The following is a 26,525-nucleotide window of genomic DNA, read 5'->3' as shown; positions in this document are numbered from 1 at the left end:
ATGACATGTGAGAACATGTAAAGCAACATGTGATAACACAAATCTACTCATGAAATAATGGTTTTTTTTCTGTAAGGGCAGGTACAGTCAAAACAAGGCTTCGAATAGACAATGATGTGTCTATTTGAACACACTCCTACACACAGCCCATGCTAGTATAGTAATCCCTGTCAAAAGTGATACATTTAGCTGTAAATGTTAGCTAATTAAGTAATTGACTGGACTGGAGAGGAGAATTATCTGAAGCAGGGCAGTTCCATTAATGGCTAGAAAAGACATGCCAATAGAATATCATTTATGTGATGTATTTCTTCAAACACATTGAATCAATGTACAGTACCAGTACATAGGCTGCAACATTATAACACAGAGACTCTGTCTGGGCCACTTCTACAGATGACTAACTGATTCCTTCTATAATACCTGATCCAACATATCAATCATCAGCCAGCGAAGGCTTATCATCATAGTCAACTAAGACTCTGTACTATCATTGGCTAAGGCTAGGGTGGTCAACTAAAACTCTGTACTATCATTGGCTAAGGCTAGGGTGGTCAACTAAAACTCTGTACTATCATTGGCCGACTGGTCAATTAGAGCCTAATTCACACTAAAGGACAACACCAAGCCAAGGCGAGCTGTTACTGCACTGGCCTGGTTACGCATCCACCATCGTTTCTGGAACCATGCAATATGGTTCGGTACGGATCTGAAGTGTGAATCAGGTTAAAGACTCTTACCTGCGAAGGGCTGCAGCGTTTCCAGCGTGCCCTGCGGTGAGTGAGGTGGTCTTCCTGAGGCCACGGATGGGGGGCATCACGCCCTCCTCGGCATGCGTTCGGGGGACAGAGCTGGCCCGGGTGGACACCAGCAGGCGCTCCGGGTGGTCCTCGCTGCGGCTTCGGCGCAGGCGGTTGCGGCTGGGGTCGCTGAAGCTCCGCCCTTTGAGCCGGCCCATCAGGCTCTGGGACACAACGTCATCGAAGCGCTCCCGGTGCTTTTTGGGGATGAAGATTCTGGCAAACATGGAATAATAACATGAAACACTATTCTGTTATAGGCAATGGTCAGACCCACAGTCAGAGACAGCGAGGCTGCTAGAGACTTAGAAAAACCAGCACTGTTTCAGAGGAGAGAGAGAGAGAGATCGAAGGAGAGAGAAAGAGAGAGAGAGAGCGAAGAGAGAGAGAGAGAGAGAGAGAGAGAGAGAGAGAGAAGGAGCGGTCCTTTCTTTTCTTTGGAATCCTGTTAGCTGTCAGTGGCTCCTCCCCCTAGGGTCCAGTCCACTCTAAAGCTAGATATTTGGGGCACCACAGGCTACCAACCAGGAACCCTGTGGTGGTTCAGTAGGTGCTCCTTGGAGAACACAACAGACTATAACAGGGTGGTGAACACAGACTCAAGAGACAGACACAGAGGGTTTCAATCCAAATCCTCCAAAAGCCAGTAAACACCATCCAGTACAGCAAGCCTTGATAGAACACAGATAGCATCCAGGTTGAGAAAAGGCGTCTCAGTTGATGGTGAAAAGCTTATAAATCCCATATAACGTTCTTTACAAACACATTTAGTCCAATCAGCATAAAGGAGACAGAAACAGTTAGGCTATCAGATGAGATGAGTTCTGTACGCAGCTTGGTATCCATATAACTGATGTGAAATCATCAGCAGCAGCAACTCTCTATCCATAGAATCCCCTGGGAGAGAGTTGAGCGAGGTGAGACAGCAGATAGGGGAAGAGAGGAGGTAGGTCAACAGTAGCTCTACTGAGTGATTGTCTGTTGGTGGAGATGAGGATAGTGTAGACGCTTCCCTGAGTCTCTCTCACTAGCAGCTCCAGGTGTGAGCGCCCTGAAGAAGTGACAGCAGCACACAGCTACTGTACGGGAATGAGAGCAGACACAATCCCTCTGTATACCACCACTAGAGAGAAAACTCCCCCTCTCTCCTTCTCTCTATATTGCTATTTCCCACTCCATCCCTGCTCTCTCTCTTCCTCCCTCTCTCACACGCATGCATGCATGCACGCACGCACGCACGCACGCACGCACGCACGCACGCACACACACACACTTTCTCTTCCCCTCTCTCTGTCTCTCTCTCTCTTTCGTAAGTATTGAATTGTTTCTATCAAATTGAGCTACAATACATTCGCAGAGGAAAAACTACACAGCTGTCAAACTTCAAACACAACTGTATAAAGTTCCCTCTATAGCACACATCCCACTGTTGAGAATAGAGTGATTCAACCAAGCAGAGGAAAGATTTGTCTTTGTTTCCAAGTTACAATACAGTTTACATAATATGCTAATTATACAGTAGATGGTCTTCGAACACAGTAATGAAGACGCAAAGATGTAGTACGACCAGTCCTTGTAAACCTATGTGAGTTTGTTTTAGAAGAGGAAAACTGTTGTAGTCCAAACATTGCCAATGTGGGTGCAGGAATAAAGCACAGGAGCAGCATACACTATCTTTTGCACTGGAATAGACATTTTGGGATATGCCTTGATCACCTACACACTATCCTTAAAGAATCAGCTGCCATAGTGGTTAGAGCGTCGGGCCAGTAACCGAAAGGTTGCTGGATCGAATCCCTGAGCTAACAAGGTAAAAATCTGTCGTTCTGCCCCTGAGCAAGGCAGTTAACCCACTGTTCCCCGGGCACCGAAGATGTGGATGTCGATTAAGGCAGCCCCCCACACCTTTCTGATTTAGAAGGGTTGGGTTAAATGCGGAAGACACAATTCAGTTGAACGCATTCAGTTGTACAAGTGACTAGGTATCCCATCCCCCTTTCCCATGTATTTCGAATAGCTTGTATTCAGTTTTCTTGATTGCTGAGACAATGAGTTGACACTGTCTGATAAGCATTAGAGCAGGTCAATTATAGAAGGAGAAGTTGGCACCTACTGTATCACACCATTAGACTAGTGGATTATAATAGTCAGATAGACAATACATACACTATAATTACATGCTTCCCAGCCAGACAACCTGGCACTGCAGCAGGAGAACTGAAATATGAAAAGAGGCTGAACACTTGACGACCTTGTACCTAGCCGGGGGGGATTCCGGTGGGGTGCCCCCACCCAGGCAGTGGCAGTGCTGGCAACACTAGCTGCAGTAACCCATGGTGAGGGGGTCACACTCGGACATTCAGAGAGGGGGTATATTATTGTGGCCCTGGTGGCACAAAATCAAAGACTGCATGGAGATGCTTGGGAATATGGTCAATACGGGGGACCGTGTTGTGGGTGTTTCAGGGAAAAGGTGTACATTTGACCTCCATCATATAGGACGTGACAAAGGTTAATAAAATCTCTCAATTTCTTCCCAATTGTATTTATTTTTTTGCAGTCTTGCAGGCATTCTCATACAGTTGCAACTGTATATGCATTCGTAAATCAAGACCTTTCTTGAGTTGGGCTCTGAGATGGTGCAACTGTTGAGAATCTGAGTCTATGGTTGTTGTGGGGGAAAGGGTTGAGTGTGTATGAGTATGTGGGTGTATGTGCGTATCCCACAGCTGTTGCGAAGGAGTAAAAGATGTTAGGGACAATATAGGATGATTCACAATAATTGTTTGCTAATATAATAATTGCTTGCAATAATGTCATTTTGGTAATGGCGAGAATGGTGAGAGGTAAAATCCTTTGCATAAATTGCCTACATTACTACAAATATTAATAGCTAATTATGGAAAATAAGAAACAGGATTTTAAAAATATATATACAGTTGAAGTCAGAAGTTTACATACACCTTACATACACCTATCCAGAGTGACTTACAAATTGGTGCATTCACCTTATAATATCCAGTGGAACAACCACTTACAATAGTGCATCTAAATCTTTTAAGGGGTGGTTAGAAGGATTACTTTATCCTATCCCAGGTATTCCTTAAAGAGGTGGGGTTTCAGGTGTCTCCGGAAGGTGGTGATTGACTCCGCTGTCCTGGCGTCGTGAGGGAGCTTGTTCCACCATTGGGGTGCCAGAGCAGCGAACAGTTTTGACTGGGCTGAGCGGGAACTGTGCTTCCTCAGAGGTAGGGAGGCGAGCAGGCCAGAGGTGGATGAGCGCAGTGCCCTTGTTTGGGTGTAGGGCCTGATCAGAGCCTGAAGGTACGGAGGTGCCGTTCCCCTCACAGCTCCGTAGGCAAGCACCATGGTCTTGTAGCGGATGCGAGCTTCGACTGGAAGCCAGTGGAGAGAGCGGAGGAGCGGGGTGACGTGGAGAGAACTTGGGAAGGTTGAACACCAGACGGGCTGCGGCGTTCTGGATGAGTTGTAGGGGTTTAATGGCACAGGCAGGGAGCCCAGCCAACAACGAGTTGCAGTAATCCAGACGGGAGATGACAAGTGCCTGGATTAGGACCTGCGCCGCTTCTTGTGTGAGGCAGGGTCGTACTCTGCGAATGTTGTAGAGCATGAACCTACAGGATCGGGTCACCGCCTTGATGTTAGTGGAGAACGACAGGGTGTTGTCCAGGGTCACGCCGAGGCTCTTAGCACTCTGGGAGGAGGACACAAGGGAGTTGTCAACCGTGATGGCGAGATCATGGAACGGGCAGTCCTTCCCCGGGAGGAAGAGCAGCTCCGTCTTGCCGAGGTTCAGCTTGAGGTGGTGATCCGTCATCCACACTGATATGTCTGCCAGACATGCAGAGATGCGATTCGCCACCTGGTTGTCAGAAGGGGGAAAGGAGAAGATGAATTGTGTGTCATCTGCATAGCAATGATATGAGAGAACATGTGAAGATATGACAGAGCCAAGTGACTTGGTGTATAGCGAGAATAGGAGTGGGCCTAGAACAGAGCCCTGGGGGACACCAGTGGTGAGAGCACGTGGTGCGGAGACAGATTCTCGCCACGCCACCTGGTAGGAGCGACCTGTCAGGTAGGATGCAATCCAAGCGTGGGCCGCGCCGGAGATGCCCAGCTCGGAGAGGGTGGAGAGGAGGATCTGATGGTTCACGGTATCAAAGGCAGCAGATAGGTCTAGAGGGATGAGAGCAGAGGAGAGAGAGTTAGCTTTAGCAGTGCGGAGAGCCTCCGTGACACAGAGAAGAGCAGTCTCAGTTGAATGCCCAGTCTTGAAACCTGACTGATTAGGATCAAGAAGGTCATTCTGAGAGAGATAGCAAGAGAGCTGGCCAAGGACGGCACGTTCAAGAGTTTTGGAGAGAAAGGAGAGAAGGGATACTGGTCTGTAGTTGTTGACATCGGAGGGATCGAGTGTAGGTTTTTTTCAGAAGGGGTGCAACTCTCGCTCTCTTGAAGACGGAAGGGACGTAGCCAGCGGTCAAGGATGAGTTGATGAGCGAGGTGAGGTAGGGAGAAGGTCTCCGGAAATGGTCTGGAGAAGAGAGGAGGGGATAGGGTCAAGTGGGCAGGTTGTTGGGCGGCCGGCCGTCACAAGACGCGAGATTTCATCTGGAGAGAGAGGGGAGAAAGAGGTCAAAGCACAGGGTAGGGCAGTGTGAGCAGGACCAGCGGTGTTGTTTGACTTAGCAAACGAGGATCGGATGTCGTCAACCTTCTTTTCAAAATGGTTGACGAAGTCATCCGCAGAGAGGGAGGAGGGGGGAGGAGGATTCAGCAGGGAGGAGAAGGTAGCAAAGAGCTTCCTAGGGTTAGAGGAAGATGCTTGGAGTTTAGAGTGGTAGAAAGTGGCTTTAGCAGCAGAGACAGAAGAGGAAAATGTAGAGAGGAGGGAGTGAAAGGATGCCAGGTCCGCAGGGAGGCGAGTTTTCCTCCATTTCCGCTCGGCTGCCCGGAGCCCTGTTCTGTGAGCTCGCAGTGAGTTGTCGAGCCACGGAGCAGGAGGGGAGGACCGAGCCGGCCTGGAGGATAGGGGACAGAGGAAATCAAAGGATGCAGAGAGGGAGGAGAGGAGGGTTGAGGAGGCAGATTCAGGAGATAGGTTGGAGAAGGTTTGAGCAGAGGGAAGAGATGATAGGATGGAAGAGGAGAGAGTAACGGGAGAGAGAGAGCGAAGGTTGGGACGGCGCAATACCATCCGAGTAGGGGCAGAGTGAGAAGTGTTGGATGAGAGCGAGAGGGAAAAGGATACAAGGTAGTGGTCGGAGACTTGGAGGGGAGTTGCAATGAGATTAGTGGAAGAACAGCATCTAGTAAAGATGAGGTCAAGCGTATTGCCTGCCTTGTGAGTAGGGGGGGAAGGTGAGAGGGTGAGGTCGAAAGAGGAGAGGAGTGGAAAGAAGGAGGCAGAGAGGAATGAGTCAAAGGTAGACGTGGGGAGGTTAAAGTCACCCAGAACTGTGAGAGGTGAGCCATCCTCAGGAAAGGAACTTATCAAGGCGTCAAGCTCATTGATGAACTCTCCAAGGGAACCTGGAGGGCGATAAATGATAAGGATGTTAAGCTTGAAAGGGCTGGTAACTGTGACAGCATGGAATTCAAATGAGCAGATAGACAGATGGGTCAGGGGAGAAAGAGAGAATGTCCACTTGGGAGAGATGAGGATTCCAGTGCCACCACCCCGCTGGCTCGATGCTCTAGGGGTATGCGAGAACACGTAGTCAGACGAGGAGAGAGCAGTAGGAGTAGCAGTGTTATCTGTGGTAATCCATGTTTCCGTCAGCGCCAGGAAGTCTAGGGACTGGAGGATAGCATAGGCTGAGATGAACTCAGCCTTGTTGGCCGCAGACCGGCAGTTCCAGAGGCTGCCGGAGACCTGGAACTCCACGTGGGTCGTGCGCACTGGGACCACCAGGTTAGAGTGGCAGCGGCCACGCGGTGTGGAGCGTTTGTATGGCCTGTGCAGAGGGGAGAGAACAGGGATAGACAGACACATAGTAGATAAGCTACAGAAGAGGCTACGCTAATGCAAAGGAGATTGGAATGACAAGTGGACTACACGTCTCGAATGTTCAGAAAGTTAAGCTTACGTTGCAAAAATCTTATTGACTAAAATGATACAGTACTGCTGGCTGGTGTAGTAGGCTAGCTGGCAGTGGCTGCGTTGTTGACTTTGAACGTGTAGCTGGCTAGGCAACCTCGATAGTTTCAGTACTACACCTTGTCATGATACAAAGCAACTTTGTAGCTAGCTAGCTAACATAACACTAATCAAGACGTTCCTTGTAATGTATTTAGTTTCTACAATGCTGCTCGTCGGTAATAGTTGGCTGGGTTAGGAAAAATGGCGTCGCGGGGGACGGAAATAGCTGGCTAGCTAACCTCGATGGCTGGCTAGGTAACCTCGGTAATTACTAGACTACACAATTATCAAGCTATGACAAAGACAACTAAGTAGCTAGCTAGCTAACACTGCACTAGTCAAATCGTTCCGTTGTAAAGTATTAGTATCTACAGCGCTCTTTCATCACATTCCCAGTGGGTCAGAAGTTTACATACACTCAATTATTATTTGGTAGCATTGCCTTTAAATTGTTTAACTTGGGTCAAACATTTCGGGTAGCCTTCCACAAGCTTCCCACAATAAGTTGGGTGAATTTTGGCCAATTCCTCCTGACAGAGCTGGTGTAACTGAGTCAGGTTTGAAGGCCTCCTTGCTTTTTCAGTTCTGCCCACAAATCTTCTATGGGATTGAGGTCAGGGCTTTGTGACGGCCACTCCAATACCTTGACTTTGTTGTCCTTAAGCCATTTTTCCACAACTTTGAAAGTATGCTTGGGGTCATTGTCCATTTGGAAGACCCACTTGTGACCAAGCTTTAACTTCCTGACTGATGTTTTAAGATGTTGCTTCAATATATCCACATAATTTTAATTCCTCATGATGTCATCTATTTTGTGAAGTGCACCAGTCCCTCCTGCAGCAAAGCACCCCCACAACATGATGCTGCCACCCCCGTGCTTCACGGTTGGGATGGTGTTCTTCAGCTTGCAAGCCTCCCCATTTTTCCTACAAACACAACAATGGTCATTATGGCCAAACAGTTCTATTTTTGTTTCATCAGACCAGAGGACATTTCCCAAAAAGTACAATCTTTGTCCCCATGTGCAGTTGCAAACCGTAGTCTGGCTTTTTTATGGCGGTTGTGGAGTAGTGGCTTCTTCCTTGCTGAGAGGCCTTTCGGGTTATGTCAATATAGGACTCATTTTACTGTGGATACAGATACTTTTATACCTGTTTCCTCCAGAATCTTCACAAGGTCCTTTGCTGTTGTTCTGGGATTGATTTGCACTTTTTGCACCAATGTACGTTCATCTCTAGGAGACAGAACGTGTCTCCTTCCTGAGCAGTATGACAGCTGCATGGTCCCATTGTGTTTATAGTTGTGTACTATTGTTGGTACAGATGAACGTGGTATCTTCAGGCATTTGAAAATTGCTCCCAAGGATGAACCAGACTTGTGGAGGTCTACAATTGTTTTCTGAGGTCTTGGCTGATTTTTTTTGATTTTCCCATGATGTCAAGTAAAGAGGCACTGAGTTTGAAGGTAGGCCTTGAAATACATCCACAGCTACACCTTCAATTGACTCAAATGATGTTAATTAGCCTATCAGAAGCTTCTAAAGCCATGACATAATTTTGGGGAATTTTCCAAGCTGTTTAAAGGCACAGTCAACTTAGTGTATGTAAACTTCTGACTCACTGGAATTGTGATACAGTGAATTATAAGTGAAATAATCTGTCTGTAAACAATTGCTGGAAAAATAACTTGTGTCATGCACAACCGACTTGCCAAAACTATAGTTTATTAACAAGAAACTTGTGGAGTGGTTGAAAAACGAGTTTTAATGACTCCAAACTAAGTGTATATAAACTTCCAACTTCAACTGTGTATATATATATATATATATATATATGATTGCTATATATAATACAAATCGAGGTGAGGGCAATGGAAATGCATTTGGAGGTTGATCTACTTCTGTTCTGTGAATGGCACTGTGTGCTCTTTTCGAAGGATGGATCCCAGTCTGTTCAGGGCTATGGGATACGGGGGGTCGGGGGTGGTCTGCCGGGCATTGGGATGACAACCCAACTCAGGATGAGGAGGGCTTTAAGCGGGTGGAATAGTGGGGACCAATTGGAGGTTTACTTAGTAGCAATGCAAATATCATGATACAGCTATATAGACATTCAATCATCATGTTACTTTTTAATGGTACGTTTACAAACATATATTTTTATAAATAGAATTGAAAGTTGTATCTCATTATGGTAAGTGGTGAAATAAGGATAGCCAGTTACAACTGTAATGGCTTAGCAGATAATAAGAAAAAACGATCTGTATTTACCTGGCTAAAAGAGAAGGAATATAATATCTATTGTTTACAGGAAACTCATTCAACGATTTTAGATGAAGTTTTGTGGAAAAAGGACTGGGGGGGCGAAATATATTTCTCCCATGGGCAAAGAAATTCAAAAGGGGTGATGGTTTTAATTAACAGTCATTTTGATCCAAATGTGCAAATTGTCCAAACAGATCATCAAGGTAGATGGATTATTTTAAATGTTATTGGACAATAAACAGATATGGCTTATTAACCTATATGGTCCAAATAATGATGATCCAAGCTTCTTTGAAAATATATATAAGAACTTATCAATTCTACAAGCAACACTAGACTTTAAATTATCTAGAGGAGAAAAACAAGATTGTCCACTATCGGCATATATATTTATTATTGCCATCGAAATGTTAGCTGTAAAAATTAGATCAAACAATAATATTAAGGGATTAGAAATCCTTGGCTTAAAAACTAAGGTGTCATTGTACGCTGATGAGTCATGTTTTCTTTTAAAACCACAATTAGAATCTCTCCACGGCCTCATAGAGGATCTAGACACGTTTGCTATACTCTCTGGATTAAAACCCAATTATGATAAGTGTACTACGTATATTACGTATTGGATCACTAAAAAATGCAAATTTTACATTACCGTGTAGTTCACCAATTAAATGGTCTGATGGAGATGTGGACATACTTGGGATACAAATCCCAAAAGAAAGAAATGATCTCACTCCAATACATTTTTATAGAAAGTTAGCAAAAATAGATAAGATATTGCTTCCATGGAAAGGAAAATACCTGTCTATTTGTGGAAAAATCACCCTGATTAACTCTTTAGTCATATCACAGTTTACCTATTTGCTTATGGTTTTGCCTCCACCAAGTGACCTGCTTTTTAAATTATATGAACAAAAAATATTCCATTTTATTTGGAATGGCAAGCCAGACAAAATTAAAAGGGCCTATTTATATAACAAATATGAATTCGGAGGGCAGAAATAATGATTAAATATTAAAGCATTAAACCTCTCACTAAAGGCATCAGTCATACAAAAGTTATACTTAAATCCAAACTGGTTTTCTAGTAAATTGGTTGGAATGTCTCATCCTATGTTCAAGAATGGCCTTTTTCCCTTTATTCAGATTACACCTGCTCACTTTCGGTTGTTTGAAAAGGAAATAATCTCCAAAATATCGTTATTTTTTAAACAAGCCTTAGAAAGTTGGTTGCATTTTCAGTTTAATCCACTTGAAAAGACAGAACAAATAATACAACCAATATTGTGGTTAAACTCAAATATAGTAATTGATTAAAAAATATGTATTTTTAATAGGACTGGTGGAGTTATGTCACACATGCAGCTAACACAGACATATGGAAATGTCTGCTCTACCCAAAATTAAAACCAATTAATTGCAGCATTACCACAAAAATGGAAGAGGCAAGTAGAAGGGGAAAAATGTAAGGAACTTGTATGTCGGCCCTGTATTAAAGAATATAAATGGTTAAAGAAAAGTGTAATAAATAAAAGCATATACCAATTTCATTTAAGGACCAAAAAACTGACGGCTGTGCCATACAAATATCAAAATTGTTGGGAAGAGATTTTCAATATACCCATTCCATGGCACATGGTTTATGAATTTTTACGCAAAATAACGCCGGATTCAAAACTTTGAATTTTTCCATTTAAATTACTATACCAAATTCTTGCAACCAATAGAATGTTATATATATGGGGGATACAATCTTCCCAGCTCTGCAGATTTTGCTCTGAGGAGGCAGAGTCATTAGATCATTTATTTTGGTATTGTCCATATGTAGCTCGTTTTCGGTCACAGGTCCAGGAATGGCTGAAGAATTGCAATACTGGGTGATTTGAAAAGTCATAGTCAATCAATCAATAACATAATAATTATTTTAGCAAAAATGTTGATTTTTATTTTACAATCTCTAGAAGCTATTAGAATAGAAAGGTTCAGTACTTTGTGAAGCATCACAGCACAGTTGAAAAATATATGGCAAATAGAAATCCAAAATGGATGGTGTTGAGAGATAGATGGGAGGGGTTGAATGGAGCTGAAGGGTGGAACTAATAACAAGATAACCAATGTAAAACATACGGGGCCTGTAAAATGTATATAGGTTCAGAAATTTTGTGAAATAGCACAGTCACAAATAGAAATCAAACTGGATGGACATCAGAAATAGAGGAAGTACTAAAAACAAACAAAATATAACTATTGTAAAATAGATTGTGTCTGTAAAATGTGTATAATATGTATAAACTGAAGGTAGAAGCCTAAGTGTTATTGTTTATTAGTTTACTCCAATTGGGGGAAGGGTGGCAGGGTTTGCAGGGAATAATAAAGGTATATTCAAAAAAAGTATGTATGTCTATATAGGTTTGTGTATGTATATATGTGTATATGTATGCATATGTGTATATATATATATATATATAGTTAACAAAAACAATATACAAATAACATTTTAAAAAATGAGGCTGAGCACTACAGAGAAACTACTAATCTTGTGGACAGTATCTGACCAAATTAAGTGAGATATTAGTTCTGGGTTACATAACACAGTAATAAGCAATTGATTTCCCCCATAGAATCATTGTTATTCTAATTATTTCCACAACCTATGAATAGCATAAAACTCCAAAGTACTTAGCTCTTTCTGCATCCTTGCCACAACTCCTCAGAGCCATGCACCTGAATTTAACAAGTAAACAGACTATGCCTACCATAGAGGCAGAAAGAAAGGCAGAGAGAAAGGAAGAAATAGAGAGAGAGAGAAATAAGTTATTTTTATAGGATACGTAGTGCTAGGCCTACATGCTGTAATTCCACGTAGTCGTAATCTATTCCAAACGGCTAGGGTTAGGCTATGTAGGCCTTTCAGCTTTTATTGAGAGGTCACTCAAGACAAAATGGAGGATGAGAAACTTAGAAAAACGAAATCCAATCCACACTATAGGCCCAGGTCCCACTCCCAAGCACTTTGTCCTACCTAGACCCAACATCTTGTGCACAGGTTCTGAAAACGTTGGATAGGTGAAACAAAACATCATCAGACCTTTCTGCCCTGAACCAAAGTTAAAGGAAACTTAAATGATTCTTCCATGTTGAGTAGGGATGTAGGCCTCTGTGATGAAGGACTCTCTATGTCCTCAATTAAAAGCAGGTCGTGTCTATCTATAACTAAAGATGGAGGAGGGGTGGATCAAGGACGTGCCACTCTCAGGGATAAATGACAACCAGAATGTGAGAAACGTATTAAGGAAGAACAATGTCAATTATCTCCTGTGAGACCCAGTTAGGAGAGATGATAAATCCGATTCACATGCCGATTTGTAGCAGGCTGTTACTGTAGCCTTCCAGGGTAGAGAGAGGAGAGCTTAGACACAGCAACTATAAATGCACAAAGTAATGGGGTGCCGTATCTTGTAATACCTTTAGCATAACACAGTGAAAAATAGGTCAATCTACGGTCAACATTATAAGGTACAGGGAGATTTAACTATTACACATACAAGTGTTTCAATAATTGCAAACAGAATAATATCAAACTTTAATATGGACTTCAAGCAATAGAAACACAATTGTAAGCCAAGTGCAAACATTCTTAGTTGAAGCTATTTTCACAATAAGGCAAACAGTTTTGACAACAGAGAAATAACAGCAACTCTCATGTCCAAGCTTTATCATCAACAAATACTCGTCAACTCAGCACTAAACAAGCTAAGAGCATAACTAAGATGAAAGCACACAGAGCACTGTACCGAAAGTGGCGGGAGATGCTCCTATCCCTCCCCATGCCTCTTCAGGGTACCAGGAAGTTGTGAAAGAGCTCTGAACAAGAAGGTAAGTAGGCGTCTCCTCGTCCTTAACAAGAGTAATTAGTCCTCATGTGGTTTAAATAAAGAAAATAACTCTCAAAGAGAAACAGCGGGGAGAAAGACAGGAGAAGAGGAAGAAGGTGAGCTTGCTGCAGGGTAGGAAGCCAGCCGCCCCAAAAAGAGAGAGATGGAGTAAGAGAATAATAAAAAGCGTGGCTCTCTCTCAAAAAACTCAAAACCTCCAAAACATCATCAGAGGATACGCCTCTCTTTGTTCCACTCCTCTCCTCCTCTCCCTTTTCCTTGTCCACTGGGTCACCCAGGGGTGGTCATGGCAACCGCTCGATTCCAAAATGCTCATGTGTGTCCAAGGTGTCACCCAAAGTGAGAATGGAAAAGACTTAGTCGTCTAGTCTCTCAGAGGACGGAGGGAGGAACGGGTGAGTAGGGAGAGAGGAGAGAAGAGTCCCTTCTGAATTACAGAGGCAGGTCGGCACAGACTGTAAGATCCACTGATGAGCAAGTTATGTAATGGAATGGATAGAGAAGGATTGAGGTCTATTATATGAAGCAGAGAATCACACATCAATTGCAACAACAGTTGCCAACAGCACAGCGGTGGAATCTCCCCCAGAAAACCTACTCACAGGGCTCTTTAAACACTATATACCAACTTTACCCACACTATTAGATAGGACATGCAGCAATAAAACGTCTCTGTAACTTTCCAGTTAACGAGACATATAAACAATGCTCCAATATTTTCTGACTTTCAACTTACTATTGGGCCAGATAATGTCAAATAACTACCACATAACATTGCAGGACATACTGCACTGTATTCTCTTCTCCAAAGCTGCATCGTTTGATATGGGTGACACTTGTCACCCATATCACTATATGTTTTGCAGAACATTAAAGTGTTCCAGCACTTGCTAACCCATGGGTTGTTCGTCAGTTTAAGAAGTTCTGCTGGCGACTGCATCAGAAATTTAAGAGAGAATTTATTAAAGAAAGTAGGCTGCTTAAAAATAGAACACATCCGTGGGGAGAGATGGGTAGATTGGCTGGGACCGAGGCACAAGCTGGCTGGTCAAGTTTAGAAGAAGCTGGAGAGGACAGTGACTTCACCTATGAATCCACAGAGCAAGTGCACACCAAGACAGTGATAATCAAAGAGAGAAGAGGAAAGATAATGAAAGAGAGAGAGAGAGAGAGAGCGAGAGAGAGAGATAATAAAGTCTGTGAAAACACCCAGTGACATCATCTGGGTCCACCCATTATAAACAGAGAGTTAATATTGATGAGAGGCACTGAGACAGTGGTGGAGGCTGCTGTTCTCACATGGTAATCTATGTAGGGAGGCAGTGGAGATGTAGCCTCGTATGAACCATCCTGATCTCGCGATCTCACATTCAGTTTCGTTACACAGATACTATATGTATCCGTGTAGCAAAACCGAATGTGAGCTTGCGAGATTAGAATGGTTCGTACGAGGCTAGTGGAGATGCATATGTTAGTCAAATCTAGCCCATCACTGCGCAGCAAAGGTCAGAGGGATGAAAACAATAAAGTACAGCAAGTAACACAGGACAATCTACATTAGTCCAAATGGCAACAGTTGGAGCTGCAGGGTTTTAGACTATATTCCAGAGACTGAACCTCATCAGCAACCATTTACATCAATCAGGACCTCAATCTCCTCAAAACTGAGCAAAACTGTTTCACAATAAACTGGATGCTGTAGTACGATGCCATGTGAACTCAAAACTGTGCAAAGTACAGTTCAAAAGCAGTATCATGACACAAGGCGAGACCCAGATGCAGACACAGGAGGGAGATGGTTGGAGTTTAAGCTGTTTAATAATCCAAAAATGGGTAGGCAAGAGAATGGTCGTGGACAGGCAAAATGTCAAAACCAGTTCAGAGTCCAGGAGGTACAGAGTGGCAGACAGGCTCGAGGTAAAGGCAGGCAGAATGGTCAGGCAGGTGGGTACAGAGTCCAGAACAGAAAAGGGTCAAAACCGGGAGGACTAGAAAAAGGAGAATAGCAAAGGCAGGAGTACGGGAAAAAACGCCGGTTGACTTGAAACATACAAGAGGAACTGGCACAGAGAGACAGGAAACACAGGGATAAATACACTGGGGAAACAAGAGGCACCTGGGGGGTGGAGACAATAACAAGGACAGGTGAAACAAATCAGAGTGTGACAGTACCCTCCCTCTCCTGTACCCGAAGGGGCAGATCCCGATTGGAAAGCCATACCCTCTGCCCAATGCGGTAGCGGGGAGCTGGGGTCCGGCGATGGTCCGCTTGTCAACAATACCTGGAGTTGGTCTTGAGAATAGCCGCCCTGGCTCTTCTCCAGGTACATCGACAGCGGTGGACAAACATCTGGGCCGAGGGTACGCTAACCTCCAGCTCTTGTTCCGGAAAGAGTGGAGGTTGATACCCCATGGAGCACTCGAAAGGGGAAAGTCCCGTAGCAGAACAGGGAAGGGTGTTCCGGGCATACTCCACCCAGACCAGTTGACGGCTCCAGGTAGTGGGGTTGGTTGAGACCAGGCATCTTAAAGTGGTCTCCAGGTCCTGATTAGCTCACTCCGACTGGCCGTTTGATTGGGGATGGAATCTGGAGGATAGCCTGGCTGATGCTCCAATAAGGGTGCAGAACGCCTTCCAAAATTCAGATGAGAATTGAGGACCCCGGTCGGAAACCATATCCACTGGGAGACCATGGATCCGGAAGACGTGCTGCACCATGAGATGGGTCGTTTCCTTGGCAGAGGGTAGTTTAGGGAGAGGGATGAAATGAGCGGCCTTAGAAAACCGATCCACCACTGTCAGGATGACAGTGTTGCCATCAGACGGGGGAAGCCCAGTGACAAAGCCCAGAGAGATATGGGACCATGGACGATGAGGGACTGTTAGTGGCTGAAGAAGGCCAGAAGGAGCGTGCCGTGGAGTCTTGTTCTTGGCGCACACCGTGCATGCGGCGACGAAGGCAGAGACGTCAGGAACCATTGTGGGCCACTAGAAACGTTGTCGAAGGAAGGCTAGGGTAGGGTGGGAACCAGGATGACAGGTTAGCCTGGAGGAATGAGCCCATTCCAGGAACCGGGACCCGGACTGAGTTAGGGACAAACAGCCGGTTGGCCGGGCCCCCTTCAGGTCTAGGCTGGGAATGTTGTGCTTTGCAAACCAGGGTCTCAATACCCCAATCCACAGTGGCTGCTAAGCATGAGGTAGGGAGAATGGTTTCGGTGACCGAGGGTGTGGCAGAGGAACTGTATAGGCGAGAGAGAGCGTCAGGCTTCACATTTTTGGATCCTGGGCGGTAGGAAATGGTGAAGTTGAATCTGGTAAACAACAGAGCCTACCGGGTCTGCCTAAAGTTAAGGCGCTTGGCTGTACGGAGATATTCCCGATTTTTATGGTCGGTTCAGAATGCCTGTCCTGCTCGTTCCAGCCAGTGCCTCCACTCTTCCAATGCCATCTTGACCACCAGGAGTTCTCGGTTGCCTACGTCGTAGTTCCTCTCTGCAGAACTGAGATGATGGGACAGGAAGGCACAGGGATGAAGCTTTTGGTCCTGGGCAGATCGCTGGGACATGATGGCCACAACTCCAACATCAGATGCATCCATCTCAACCACAAATTGATGCGGCAGGTCTGGATGGATGAGGATGGGTGCTGTTGTGAACCGATGCTTCAGGTACACAAAGGCTTTGTTGACAGCAGGAGACCATTTGAACGGTACTTTGGGAGAAGTGAGGGCCGAGAGGGGGGCCGCCAGGGTGCTGTAACCCCAAATGAAACAGCGGTAGAAGTTTGAAAATCCTAGGAAATGCTGCAACTGCACCCTGGATATAGGTTGAGGCCAATCCACCACTGCTTTCACCTTTCCAGGATCCATCTGGACATTACCCTCAGCAATGACATATCCCAGAAAAGTGATTATAGAGCGGTGGAACACACACTTCTCGGCTTTCACGAACAGTTGGTTCTCCAGGAGGCGCTGAAGGACCTGCCTGACGTGAAGAACATGTTCTTGGGCAGACCGGGAAAAAAACAGGATATCGTTAAGGTAGACGAACACAAAACAGTTGAGCATAAACTCACCTTCCTTTAGACCAGAGAGACGGCAAGCTGCAGTTCATGTCCATCGTGTCCAAATCCTGACTATCAACACGAAGAGGAAAACAAACTCCCCTCTCAGACAATCACTGGTAGAGCTGATTAGCTGTCCTGAGTCAAATATCTCGAACTCTTCAAACCATCCTCCTACTCTTGTCAAATCACCGTAGTACGCTACTCTCATCACCCCACTGGAACCATCGGCACGGCTGGCTCTAATCTTCAAATAAGCAGCTTCAGGAGCGAATGGAACAGAGTGAACTCTGTAGTTCTGTTCAGGACAACACGATGAACAAAGGCAACCATACGTAAATATATTCATGATTTCTTATTCCAAATGGGTGGCGGTTCATGTGCAAACTATATGATTACTGTGAGAATAGTTCTGAAAATATATTGATGATAAGTGTCTTTTCCTCTCTCCTTCTCCATGTTGTTGTGTAAAAGCCGTATTGTGTGTAAGTGTGTATGTTTATTCTGTGTTATTATTTAGTTAGCTAGTAAATAAATAATGAAACCAATTTGTGTAGTACTGAATCATGAGTAAGGCTGTTTTTTTTGCAGATGCATGAGGTTACGACTGTTCAGAATGATGATATGATACGAGGTAATGATTAATAAGATGACTGTTTATCGATGTAATATATATATATACCTTGTAGAGTTTAATTCAGGAGATGGTAACTCTTTAAACAACCTCTTCCATGGTGCCCCAAATTCCTAATGAGTCTCTGGATCTCTGCTGTTACGTGACACTTCCTACGGCTCCCATGGGCTCTCAGAAGGCGGCAAAAAGCTGAATCGTGGCTTTGCAGGCTCTGGCTGAAAAAAAGTAGCGCGTTTGGATAGTGGCCGGTCACAGTACTATGAAACTCAGGCTCGTGCACGAGGGGATCCCAAGCTTTTATTTTCTCTCTCTTTGTACGTATACACGCTTTCCCGGTCGGAATATTATCGCTTTTTTTACGAGAAAAATGGCATAAAAATTGATTTTAAACAGCGGTTGACATGCTTCGAAGTACGGTAATGGAATATTTAGATTTTTTTGGTCACGAAATGCGCCATGCTCGTCACCCTTATTTACCCTTTCGGATAGTGTCTTGAACGCACGAACAAAACGCCGCTATTTGGATATAACAATGGATTATTTGGGACCAAACCAACATTTGTTATTGAAGTAGAAGTCCTGGGAGTGCATTCTGACGAAGAACACCAAAGCAAGCGTCCCACCTAGCCCATAGAGGTTAAAGCTTCTGTATGGATTCTAAGGCAGCAGCTAATGGGGATCCATAATAAATACAAATCTCTCAATGTTCTAATCTCTCAATGTTCATCTCAAAGTGCACCAAATTAATGCATTTAGCTGTTGAAATTCTTTATTTTTTGGGCTGGGGGAGAATGCCCCCGGACACCCCTACTGGCTTTGGGCTAAGCCCCAAATGTCTTCAAATCCTACAAAACGCCCCTGATGTGAGCAGAGAAGAGAGAAGTCTTTGGGAGTAAGATTCTGCTGTGACAGATACAAATGAGACCCAAATTACATTTTCTTCTCCCATTATCACATCTGTCACATTATGTAACATTACCTCTTACCTCCCCTCCCACTGAGGGAGGGAGCAGACTAAACTCTCTCCAGTCTCCAGTCAACACTGCTTATGCAATAATAATATGAGCCTTCTGTTTTTGAAGGGGGGAGAGTGAGCTAGGAATATTCCTTGATGTTGAGAGACACTCATCGTCACTGCACAAAATTTATAAGAAGGAGAAAGCAACAAACAATGCCCATTGAGAAGCCAGGACATCCATTTATTTTGACAATTGATAACACGTAAACTAGAACCCCCACCGTTGGTAGCCTACAGTAGCTATCAACTCAGTATTAGTACCATTGCGTTCTGACAAAACAGTCCTGTCTACCAACCATCATTAGTACAGTTGTTGACAAATAGCAGCAATCTTCTAAACTCTAAACTCTATGACATTTCACCATCACAACTGGCCTCAGGGCATGATCAAGTACAGGAAGATGAGAGGAACACAAAACTAATCAAACTGGCCAAAGGCTTATTCAAACAAACCAAAATCCTCCCCACACAATAAAAATAAATATATGTTTTATTGTCACATACACTAGACAGAAGCAGTGAAATGTGTTTAACAGGGTCACTAATAATAGTACAGTGCCCCTGGATCAAATTAGCGTAAAGTGCCTTGCTCAAGGGCACGTAGACAAAGCTCTAACCGCTAGGCTACCTGCCGCCCCTCTACTGTATCTTATGGAGTACACAACACCTGCATAACTGTCTATTTCACAACACCTGCCCAAATCACAGAACTGACATCACTCAGATCACCAGGCGGCAGTACTCACCTGAAGCAGGTCATCATCAGCAGCATCGCTTTCTGCAGGGTTTACAAATCCAAACCAGAGGAAGGAACTGTGTGTGTGTGTGTGTATGTGTTTGTGTGTGCGTGTGCGAGCATGTGTGTGTGTGTCCAAAGCCAGTCACTGCAGTGTGCAGATGCAACAGATGTGAGTGTGAGAGTAACTGCGTGTGCATCTCTCTACCACCAACAGCAAAGTGCCTGCAGAGAAGCTAAGAGCTGGATAAAGGGACTGAAAAACGATGGTAATCAACAATGTGATGCAAAACATGTGTGTGTGTGTATAAGTCTCTCAGACACACAGAAAGTGCCTGCGTACACAAAAGTGTTTACTTTCTACTTCGCTATCAATGCTGAGAAGAAAGAAACGTGATATTCCCTGGGGACTTTGACAGTTTCCTCTGTACCGGAGGGATAAATGGGGCTGTGTCCCCAAATGCCATCCTATTACCTACATAGTGCACTAGTTTAGAGAAGAGCCTGGTCAAAAGTAGTGCACCTTATAGGGAACAGGGCACCATTTGGGATGTTACCATGGAGTATGCAAACCAAACTGACATCTCCAGCCTGAGGAGGATTTCAAACTGGCAGTCCTCACCACGAGACAGCCCACTGGTGACATCTGATCAAAGTCATTAAGCTTCGCCACATAACTGATTCTGTTCCTGCCACCATTCTGAGGAAAAAGTATGAGGAAAGCAGTTTTTCTATGAAATATTGATTGTTACGCAATTAAATTGCTCTTGTTCCTCCAATGCACACCTATTGTTGTTCAAGACTACCATATCGATTAATACCTCAACCAGGGCCTGTATTTATAAAGCATCACTGAGTAGGAGTTCTGATCTAGAATCAGGTCCCCCCTGTCCATATAATTATATTCAATATGATCTAAAAGGCTAAACTAATCCTATATCAGCACACTTACTGGTCCTGGTTGATTAAACACACTAAGGTCTATTCGACTCTCCCCAAGCTCATTTCTGTGTAATAGAACACTAAAACACAACGGGTATTGGTAGACCACTTGAATATGATTAATTACAATGAACATTCAAAGCTCCCCCTGTGGATAAAATCAATTGTTCTGATCCAATGCACAGTAAGTCATCCAGGTGAGCTGAACTGAACCGATCAATCTTAATGGACGAGATGAATTTTGGATTGCTCAAAGGGTTCAGTTTTCCAGGACTGCTCCATATGTTCTCACAATAGTATGAAAACATACAAATAAAAATGTGCAACTCAATCAGGTTCCATTCAATTCAATACAATGGTATTAGTCCCCTTGAGGGCAATTAGGAATACTACACCATGTGATGAATCTAAGATTTTACCATAGATCATAAACATTATATACAGTATGTATATGGACATCATAGCATTTCACATGTCTGAGCCTTCCCTGTGAGCAACCTTGATGAAACATATCCAATATCAAAGCACTAATCATATCACACACATACAAACACAAACTGCATCTTCAAACTCAGGTCTGGCACCAAGGCTGTTCACTCACTCTAAAATATGAATATGCTGTCCTGATTATATCAGCTTGGTAACTGAATATCTGTCCACCGCTGTGTATGAGTGTGTACCAATAACACTGTCACTGTTAGTCTTTGTTGTCTATTTTGCTATGGGTGGGTGTGATAAGGAAGTTTGTTTGAATCTGTTGTGCTCAAAGGTGTTTGTGCATTGTGATGCTTGGCAGCTCCTTAAAAAACCCATCAGGGAGAAGAGTCACTAGTCACTATGACAGGATGTGACTCAGAGAACTATATGACTCTGAAAGAGATTGTGTGTGCGTGCGCGCATTTGTTTTTTTTAGGGGGTGGATCAGTTTTAATATTGCATATATATTGTGGCTTCTATCAATGTAATTGTCTGCATCATTTCCAATCCCCCTTATATATTTTTTTTATAAATATATATATTATTTTAAATATATACAGTACCAGTCAAAAGTTTGGACACACCAACTCATTCAACTGTTTTTCTTTATTTTGACTATTTTCTACAATGTAGAATAGTGAAGACATCAAAACTATGAAATAACACATATGGAATCATGTAGTAACCAAAAAAGTGTTAAACAAATCAAAATCTATTTTAGATTTTAGATTCTTCAAAGTAGCCACCCTTTGCCTTGATGACAGCTTTGCACACTCTTGGCATTCTCTCAACCAGCTATTTGTATTTATTATGGATCCCCATTAGCTGCTGCCAAAGCAGCAGCTACTCTTCCTGGGGTCCAGAAAAATTAAGGCAGTTTATACAAATTTAAAAACCTTACAATACATTCACAGATCTCACAACACACTGTGTGCCCTCAGGCCCCTACTCCACCACTACCACATAGCTACATTACTAAATCCATGTGTGAGTATGTTATCGTGCGTGCATGCGTGCGTGCATGCGTGCGTGTGTGTATGCATGTGTCTGTGCCAATGTTTGTGCTGCTTCACAGTCCCCGCTGTCCCATAAGGTGTTTATTAATCTGTTTTTAAAATCAAATTTTACTGCTTGCGTCAGTTACTTGATGTGGAATAGAGTTCCATGTAGTCATGGCTCTATGTAGTACTATGTGCCTCCCATAGTCTGTTCTGGACTTGGGGATTGTGAAGAGACCTCTTGTCGCATGTCTTGTGGGGTATGCATGGGTGTCCGAGCTGTGTGCCGGTAATTTAGACAGACAGCTCGGTGCATTCAACATGTCAATACCTCTCATAAATAAAGGTAGTGATGAAGTCAGATAATCTCTCCGCCACTTTCAACCAGGAGAGATTGACATGCATATTATCTGAGCCATTTGCAATTTTCCTAAGTCCTTTTTTGTGGCACCTGACCACACGACTGAACAGTAGTCAAGGTGCGACAAAACCAGGGTCTGTAGGACCTGCCTTGTTGATAGTGTTGTTAAGAAGGCAGAGCATCGCTTTATTATAGACAGACTTCTCCCCATCTTAGCTACTACTGCATCAATATGTTTTGACCATGACAGTTTACAATCTAGGGTTACTCCAAGCAGTTTAGTCATCTCAACCTGCTCAGTTTCCAGATTATTTATTACAAGATTTAGTTGAGGTTTAGGCTTTAGTGAGTGTTTGGTTCCAAATAAAATGCTTTTACTTTTAGAAATATTGTGGGCTAACTTATTCCTTGCCACCCACTCTGAAACTAACTGCTAACTAACTCTTTGTTGAGTGTTGCAGTCATTTCAGTCACTGTAGTAGCTGACGTGTATAGTGTTGAGTCATCCGCATACATAGACACTCCGGCTTTTACTAAAAAATGTAGATTCTTAAAAGTAGCAATATTTTGCCTTGATGATAGCTTTGCACACTCTTGGCATTCTCTCAACCAGCTTCATGAGGTAGTTACCTGGAATGCATTTCAATTAACAGGTGTGCCTTGTTAAAAGTTAATTTGTGAAATGTATTTCCTTCTTAATGAGTTTGAGCCAATCAGTTGTGCTGTGACAAGGTAGGGGAGGTATACAGAAGATAGCCCTATTTGGTAAAAGATCAAGTCCATATTATGGCAAGAACAGCTCAAATAAGCAAAAAGAAATGACAGCCCATCATTATTTTAAGACATGAAGATCAGTCATTGAGGAACATTTCAAGAACTTTGAAAGTCTCTTCAAGTGCAGTCGCAAAAACCATCAAGCGCTATTATGAAACTGGCTATCATGAGGACCGCCACAGTGAACAGAGGACCCAGAGTTACCTCTGCTGCAGAAGATAAGTTCATTAGAATTACCAGCCTCAGAAATTGCAGCCCAAATAAATGCTTCACAGAGTTCAAGTAACAGACACATCTCAACATCAACTGTTCAGAGAAGAATCAGGCCTTCATGGTCGAAATGCTTAAAAAACAAACACTACTTAAGGACACAAATAAGAAGAAGAGACTTGTTTGGGCCAAGAAACACGAGCAATGGACATTCGACCGGTGGAAATCTGTCCTTTGGTCTGATGAGCCCAAATTAGAGATTTTTGGTTCCAACCACCGTGTCTTTATGAGACGCAGAGTAGGTGAAATAATGATCTTCGCATGTGTGGTTCCCACCGTGAAGCATGGAGGAGGAGGTGTGATTGTGCTTTGCTGGTGACACTGTCTGTGATTTATTTAGAATTCAAGGCACACTTAACCAGCATGGCTACCACAGCATTCTGCAGCGATACGCCATCTCATTCTGGTTTGCGCTTAGAGGGACAATCATTTGTTTTTCAAATGAGAGTGATGGAGTGCTGCATCAGATGAACTGGCCTCCACAATCACTAGACCTCAACCCAATTGAGATGGTTTGGGATGAGTTGGACCGCAGAGTGAAGAAAAAGCAGCCGACAAGTGCTCAGCATATGTTGGAACTCCTTCAAGACTGTTGGAAAAGCATTCCAGGTGAAGCTGGTTGAGAGAATGCCAAGAGCATGCAAAGCTGTCATCAAGGGAAAGGGTGGGTACTTTGAAGAATCTAAAATCTCAAATAGATTTTGATTTGTTAAACACTTTATGGGTTACTACATGATTCCATATGTGTTATTTCATAGTTTTGATGTCTTCACTATTATTCTACAATGTAGAAAATAGTAAAAATTAAAAAAACATTGAATGAGTTGGTGTGTCCAAACTTTTGACTGGTACATTTTTAAAAATATTTTTTTTCCTTTATTATTTCCCCTAACCCTACCACCCCTCCCCTAATTTAAGTAAACTAATGGACAACACTTAGGCTTCTACTTCCAGCTCATATAGTACATACTATATACATTTTACAGACACAGTATGTTATACATTAGTTATCTTTTCTTTGTTTTTATTCCCATCCTTCAGCTACCCTCAACCCCTCCATCTCTGAACAGAATCCAATCTATTTGCCATATATTATATTTTATTTGCCATATATTTTTCAACTGTGCTTTGATGTTTCACAATACTTTTTGAACCTATATACACTTTATGGACATAGCATATTTTACATTAGTTATCTTGCTATTTTTCGTCCCACCCTTCAGCTCCCCTCAACACCTACTCTAAAAGCCATCCAGTTTTGATTTCTATTTGTCATATACTTTTCAACTGTTGGGGAGGGGGTGCTTTTATTTAATGACACCTTGAGTTGCCATAGGTGACAATATCTCTCTAGGAGCTGATCCGTTGTCAGTATTGTGGAATCATTCTCTTTCTAACGACGCACTTAGTGAACGTTCTCTCTATGTGGTGTTTTGGGAAACGCATGTGACAACTTTGGCCGTTTTAGGAACAATGCATTGTTAAAATATTCGTAAGCTTAACGGGAAACCGGGCCCTTGTCTGACCCGACCATGACCCAATGCCACAAAGAGGCAGCATGACAGCGTGTTATAATCAGCTGATTGGTACCTGACGCTGTCAATCAGCTGCTGATGGTCCTCATTGATTAAGATGTCTGGGAGGGCTTCAGCTAGGTTCTCCACATTCCGCTCGGCTGCGTACTGCTTCAGAACACCAAACAGCTGTTCCTTTATATCTGGCTCATCACCAAGCACCTCCTCCACCTGCAAGAAGAAGATAAACACAACTTCCTGTTGACCTCTGTGGGCTTGTGAGTGTGGAGACCTCTACAGATGGAAACACAGACAGAGACAGAATTGGAGACGGAGACAGACACAGAGATGTAGACGGAGACATGCAGAGACAGAAGACAAAGATGCAGGCACACACCCCTGCCACCCACACACCCCTGCCACCCACACACCTTCTTGTTAAACTCCAGGGCCTTGTGTGCACGGTCCTGCCTGACACTATCCCCGCTCAGTGACACCTCCCTCATACTGTGGCTGAGGCGCTTGATCCTCCGTCTCATACTGAGCACGCCCAGACGCAGTGGGCGCCCCTGTGCCACCTTGATCATGGCCGCCGCCGTTTCGTGATGCTTGACAGGGATCCCGTTGACCTCCATGACGTAGTCGCCGGCCCGGAGGCCACTGCGGCCCGCCGGAGAGTTGGGCAGGCAGTCATCCACCAAGAGGGGGCAGTCTCCCACGATGGTGAAGCCGAAACGGCCGTCAGGGCCTGGGTTGATGTCCATCTAGGGAAGGGGAAGCAACAGTCAGATTAGAATTAGATGTGATGTCAATAAACTGTCTATTTGATAAGTATCTGCATGGAAAGTAATGGAGATTGTTTTGAAAGTACATGTCATTTTGCCCTAGACTTATGTGTTACCCAGCTCACAGTTCCAGATCAGTAGTAGTGATCACACTGAGGCTTAGGTAACATGCAACAACACTGTCACAACCAACTCCTGTCTGCCTTTAAAAAATGTCTCTAGTGGAAAAACCGAGGTCAAATGTCCACTATCTGCATCACTGAAGCCTAAATGATTTATTTCCCAACTGTTCCAGACCTGTTCTATGCGTGACACCACTCCGATGCTGGGGGGTACAGTCTTCAGAGTCTGTGCCAGGGCCACCAGGGCCTGGGTGCTGAGAGAGGACACCTCCTGGCCCTCGATGTCCACGACCTGGTCCCCAGGCTGCAGGCCCGCCAGGTAGGCACTGCTGCCCTCAATCACAGACAGGATGTAGCTGGGGCCCGCGCCCCCCAGAGTAAACCCAAACTCCTCCGGCCAGTTCTGATTGGTAGCCGGGAGGGTCAGGTCTGGAGAGTAGTCAGGATTGGGTTGGTTACTTAAGCCTGTTATACATAGCCTGGGTGCCAGTCTGTTTCTGCTGGCTTGACAACTCCTTATGGAACATGTTTGACTTGGCAATGACAGCAATGTAGTTGACAAGAGCACAAACAGATCTGGGACCAGGATACTATTACCAGGGTCTAGAGTCCATGCCTTTCTCAAATACTATCCCCAAATATACCAGATTATAGACCCAGTCACATGCACGCCTCCCGCTGTGGTAGAATGGTAAAACCTCAT

At 44.0% G+C, this 26,525-nt stretch overlaps 1 protein-coding gene across 1 annotated transcript in view; it reads right to left on the bottom strand.

The window, feature by feature from the left end:
• LOC106606651 (delphilin) overlaps positions 1–26,525 on the bottom strand; it is a 49,920-nt gene extending 23,395 nt beyond the window's left edge. Inside the window, 5 exon segments of the mRNA XM_045721282.1 lie at positions 741–1,016; positions 24,992–25,146; positions 25,347–25,679; positions 25,998–26,450; positions 26,487–26,525. Coding sequence (XP_045577238.1) covers positions 741–1,016; positions 24,992–25,146; positions 25,347–25,679; positions 25,998–26,450; positions 26,487–26,525 — 1,256 coding nt within the window.

Source organism: Salmo salar, chromosome ssa06 (genome assembly GCF_905237065.1).
Source record: "Salmo salar chromosome ssa06, Ssal_v3.1, whole genome shotgun sequence".
Taxonomy (NCBI): domain Eukaryota; kingdom Metazoa; phylum Chordata; class Actinopteri; order Salmoniformes; family Salmonidae; genus Salmo; species Salmo salar.
The sequence above is the reverse complement of the archived record's forward strand: the minus strand, read 5'-3'. Positions and strand labels throughout refer to the sequence as shown.